The sequence below is a fragment of the Alligator sinensis genome, unplaced genomic scaffold (genome assembly GCF_000455745.1).
Source record: "Alligator sinensis unplaced genomic scaffold, ASM45574v1 scaffold170_2, whole genome shotgun sequence".
NCBI lineage: Eukaryota > Metazoa > Chordata > Crocodylia > Alligatoridae > Alligator > Alligator sinensis.
This window is the reverse complement of record NW_005842290.1, coordinates 1,586,921-1,592,450: the sequence shown is the minus strand read 5'-3', so window position 1 is coordinate 1,592,450 and position 5,530 is coordinate 1,586,921. Positions and strand designations below refer to the sequence as shown.

Sequence of the window (5,530 nt, the reverse complement as noted above, 5' to 3'; positions counted from 1 at the left end):
CGCCGTCCAGCAGCGGGCGCGTGGAGCCGTGTGGGGTGGGCCGTGGGCAGGACTGGCTGCGGGACCCCGAGGGTCTCGGGCTCAGAAAAACAAAACGGCTTGGAAAGAGCCCAGCAGGACGAGACAGAAATGGTTTTGAGGCCTGGGCGGGGAGGTTGGGGGGCAAGCGCCAAAGACAGCGTTGTTTGGTCTTGGGGGGAGCAGGGGGGTAAGTCTTCAAATGCGTGAAAGGCCATGTCGGCGAGGAGGGAGGACAACAGTTGCTCCTTGGCGGCCGTCGGGGACGGGACTCGGCGGGGAGGACGTTTGGGTTGGAGGCGAGAGGCAGCGCGTCGACTCCGGGGGCTCCCAGGGGAAGTTGCGGACGACAGCGTTGTCGAGAGCAAGTGGGACAGTCGGCTGGGACCGCTTTAGTCGGGGCGACCCTGCCTTGAGGAGACCTCTGGAGAGGTCCCCTCCCGCCCTGCTTCGCCACAACCCTACGGCGGAGCCGGTGCAGTGCAGACGTGGTACGGCAAAGGCCGGCTTCAAACCCCACGGGAGTCCATGAAAGGATGGACGTATTCTGGATCAACCCGTGAAGAAGCAGCTGGAAGACCCAGTTTTAAAGTGACCCGAGTGTTACGTTATTCCTTTCATTTTGGGGTGGCGGCTCGCGGGTGAAAAAGCTCTGCAGGACTGTATTTGCACTAAATGGTAACGTTTTGATCGTACGGTAAAATGACACCTATAAACGCTCTCTTTATTCTTCCAGATTACTGCTTTTGTAGCATTCCTGTGTTTTGTTATCGCAAGATCCCAGGAAGCATATTTCGTGCTTACGATCATGGACTTTATCATCACTTTGCTGTTCTTCCTGCTCTACTTGCTAAAGTTCGATAGAAAGATTAAATTCTTGTTTTGTCCGCTAGTTGTAAGTATTGATTTGTATCTTTTACATCAAAGGTACGTGTATGTATTTATGCATAAAAAAAACAAGCCTTGTGCTAACACTTAATATTCGTACATCAATCTTAAGGTTGTTTCTTTTATGCTAAGGTGCAAATAGATCTCCCTCAGCAAAATATACAGTCGTGTTTAAGTTAAGCATTTGAATTGCCTTCATTTATCAGTTCGCTTTTGTTTTAAATGTAACTACTTTCTTAAACAATGCAGCAGATTTCAGCTGCATGCATCACATCAGATAAACCCAGAAGATTATTTTAGGAATGTGAGTTTAGCATCAAACCACTAGGTGTCACTCTAGATCAGATTAGGATAATTGCCTCATGTTATCTGTTTCTGAAATAAAATAGTTTTGCTCTTCATAATGAAACCGTGTAATGGTTTCTAACACAATAAATATTGGCTCCTTTCAGGGAATAAAGCAAGGTGATGTGTTGTATAAATTTCAGTATTGTTAGTCATATAATTGAAACTAAGTTAATTGTTTCATAATGCCTTTTCAGGATGTTTTCAACTCATTGATTGCAGCATTGTTCTTCCTCATTGTGGGCCTGTTCGCAATAATAACCAAGAGCAATGTAGGAACCTTGGTTGGAGGAGTAAGTAGAAGAATTACTTGAAAAATTAAGAGAAATGGTTTGAACGCTGTTTCTATTCTAATGTAACAATGTCACTGTGCGTGTGACATATGATTCTGATGTCCAATTCATAGTGTGTAGCTGAACAGACTTAGCAAGCAATGAGTTCATTTCACTGCAAACATAAATTAGATACTACTGTGATGTCATAGTCCTAGATTTCTGATTACATCTCTTGACAATACAACACAATTGAAACCCAACAGTAGATATGCACTGATTTTTAGTTTCTCGTATTAACCCCTAGTGTATTACAGCTAAAAACCTAATTCGGAGACTAGAACAGTTCCAGAGCTCCTCCTACATACTATGGAATACTGGAAATGGAAAGAATTGAACATCTTTTCTTTCTTTTTTTTTTTCTAAATTGTAGTTTCTTAGTAGTCAGCAATTAGTAATTATTAACATTTCCAGGCCATTTAGTATCTGTAACTTTAAATATGAGGAAAGAGCAGTCAGCACAAAAGATGAGCTAGGACTTTTGAGAAATTTGTCTTCTAATTTTTAAATATTCAATTGACAACTAATAAAGGAATAAAAACTATCTTGCCGAGGTATTTTGGCTTCCTGAAAACAAAAAGGTTATTTTTAAGTATGTCAAGCAACAACAGCAACAAAAACCCACTTGGCGACATAAATGGTTCAAACAGCAAGCTATGACCTAGAGTGTTACAGGGCAATCACCTTGTTTCTGTGCTTTCAACTCAAGTAAATTAAAAAGAAGATTTTACAGGTAATCTAAAGCAAGTGATCACTTACTGCAGGATTACAGATCTGTTAGTTTCATCTCCAAAGCAAGGAAATGTGTAGAATTTAAAGGTGAGTGAATAGCCACAATAGCAGAAAATACTGCAGATACCCAGGACAGAGGGATTGACCCTATGCCAACCAGCTCTCATAATACAGGAGGTTAATGCTCAGACTAACAACACTGTGTTTATGGGGGGGAAAAACGTTTTTGAAAAATTGGACAATGTGAATTAGAAAGTAAGACTACAGACTGTCACAAGGAAATGGAGTTAAAAACAGACAAAGGCTGAGGTAACAAATGTGAAAAGAGAGCAACAATACATGTTTTGCAAAATCATACGCACTTTTCTGTTCATCATCTGTTTCAGTGTTTAACAATGAAATTAAAGCAGACATTGCTACTCAAAAGAACATATTCTTTGGAGGTAGTTGAAGTAACTTCATACATTAGCAGACAAAACACATGGTCTCAAGTCCAAGTAACACTGAGATTGTTAACATATAGTAATAACAAGGTGCCAGCCACCGTTGTTTGGGCTTGGTAATCTAAGGGTGGGTTTTGGTTTAGAGTTAACTCAGATGATCAGTAGCTGGATCCAGCAGCCACACTGCAGTCATACCTGAGTTACTGTGTCCTCACTAGTGATTTACTCTCTGCATATTGCTGGAGGGATGTCTCATGCTCTTTTGTATTATGGGGAACTGAACTACTCAAGATTCTTTCCCAGAGAAGGGTGGGAAAGTTACTTGATCTTCTGGAGACACAGGTTGAAGGGGAATTAAGGGAATTCATAGGTACCAATCGAGTGATTGGGCCTGATTCGTTGCTACAAACCCAATGGGTTACCAGGCTGAGTTAAAAATGATACACAGACGGTAGGACATATTCCCAAATCAGGCCAGAGAACTAAGATTTAAAGCATCCCCCATGACTAAACTTGGGTGGGGGTGGGAAAGGGAGGGATAGGAACAGGGCTAGGAACTAAATAAAGCATCAATTTGCTTCTCTTTAGAACATTTATTTTTCTTCCTCTTGCTTTAAATTTTCAAATAAGTTATCGTCATGGTTTAATAACAAGTAGTCACATTTATATATTAAGTAAAGAACAACGTCAGTGTTTTCAGTTCAGAACTCATGAAAGAGAAGGATAGCATCTTTTCCCCCCTAGCTCATTTCTATAGACTCCTCAGTTTACTGCTATCCAAAACTGTTAAGTGCCCTTATTTAGATGTAAGAGGTATGACTCTGGCAGAAAGCATAATCTCGCATAAACCAGCATGTCTAGTTAACCATGGGCACCAAATCATTTGCTATACTTCAAGATGACAGCTGAAGGTCAAGCAAGGTCAGGGTGCAGGTGATTGCCAGAGCAGAAAGAGAGGTTATAGTGTAGTATCTGACTTAAAAATAGGGACCACTTAATTTTTCAGTCCTCCCAAATGAAATATTCGTACAGAAATAATTAAACCACTGGAATCAAATTGGCAAGTTATGTATGACACCTGCTGCTGCTTAGGACCAGTAGCGCTGTTTCTGAAAAGCAATGAAAGATAAAATACTCAAAACTAACCAAAGCATTCATCTAAAGAAACTGATTTTTTTTTCCAGATCTTTGTTATTCTGTCATTTTTCCTTTGTATTGCGGATTCGATTTTTCTTTTCAAGAAGATTACATTTAATCAGCCAAGGGGAAGAACTGTTACTAACTGAAAATAAACAACTTACCCGAAACCCAAATTCATGCTCCACTCCAGATGCTTGTTGATCACTAGGACATGTTTTATCTGTAAGCTGTTTTTCCTAAAGGATTCAGAAGTTCCTGTGTATTTTTCTAAATGGATGTATGATTTACAATCTTTAAGTATTTAAGCTTTAATGAGCTTTTTCTATAGCACATACTTTCACCAGTGTTAACTTTAAATTATTGTTGTGTTCATTTTTGTAACTGGATAACATGTTCACTTTTGAAATATCTTTGACACAGAAGTGTTCTTTCTACAATAAAACTGAAAATGAAAATGGATCTACATGGTTTTGTTTTAGTAACCATACCCCATGTCAGAATATTTTTCAGTTGAAATGTATGTTCTCTACTCACGCAAAATATATTTAAGAACAGATCTTTACCCACTTTGTCATGTTGACTAGTCCCTTATTCTACAGGTGGGTGTATGGAAATCAGTGGGATCATTGTAAGAAAAAAGGCATTAACCGAAAGTTATCAGAATCTGACCTTTATAATTCTTTAACGTGGTCCCAGTTTAGTGCTGTGCAACTCAAAAATGTCTCACTTCCCTTTCTGAATTAAAATGACTAACTACTGTGATCATGACTCCAAACAGTATCTATTTCCATACAAAAAAAAATCATCTAAAGCATCTTAGAGCAAATAAGAAAGGTAGTGTTAGGAAACATGAGCAAATAGAAAATGTATGACAGTTTTTTGTGAGACGTCAAGTTATTGGTTCTTAAAACATTTAGAGCCTGTGGATAGTTACCACTGAAACCTCCTGGCTGCTGAGTTTTCATGTGAACAACCCAAAAACATCTACAGTCTAATTTAGAAAGGAAACAACCCTTTAATAATGTGCTATAAATAGTATAATATGCAATGAAAATGAGCAACCTTTTCGCTAAGCAGTATTTGATACTAAAAAGTCCACAAACTGCACTAGACTTGTCCGTGGAAAGAGTTGCTAAAGATGCTCTTGGCTTCTGCTTATAAAGCACAACATGAAAAACCAAGTCCCATCCAGGACAGGACGATCACACTGCATAGCCCGACCACAAGGGCCGTGACTGGCAGTTTCAAGGCAAGCTCCTCACTGGCCCTGGGCGATCGAAGTGGAAAGCTGGGGAGGCTGCTTCCTGCTCATGAGCTTTGCTGCGAGGGGGGACGGCGGGCACGTGGCAACAGCAGAGATGGGGCCCGACGGGAACGGATGACATTTCCCTGCACCCCAGCGCGGCGCGGGGACAAGCTTGCTCTGGGGTCGGTCCCAGCAGCAGCCCGGGCTGGAAGAAGTGAGGAGGGAGCGGGACCCCCTCTGCTCTGCTCTGCTCTGCTCCGCGGGGCCGGGGCCGCCTCCCTGCGGTATTCAAAGCCGCGCCTCGGGCAGGCGCTTCCGCAGTGTCACGATTTCCGTTTCCCGCAATCCAGGAGCAGCCCCGGCCGCTCAGCGCAGCGCCGCGCCCC

At 41.7% G+C, this 5,530-nt stretch overlaps 1 protein-coding gene across 1 annotated transcript; it reads left to right on the top strand.

Annotated features, from left to right (window-relative positions):
* The first annotated feature begins 736 nt into the window (after positions 1-736).
* LOC102369057 (chemokine-like factor) lies at positions 737-4,417 on the top strand. Its single transcript, XM_014522034.2, has 3 exons — positions 737-913; positions 1,449-1,544; positions 3,943-4,417. The coding sequence occupies exons 1-3, from the start codon at positions 827-829 to the stop codon at positions 4,042-4,044; spliced, it is 285 nt and encodes a 94-aa protein (XP_014377520.1). The 5' UTR covers positions 737-826; the 3' UTR covers positions 4,045-4,417.
* Positions 4,418-5,530: the final 1,113 nt, after the last annotated feature.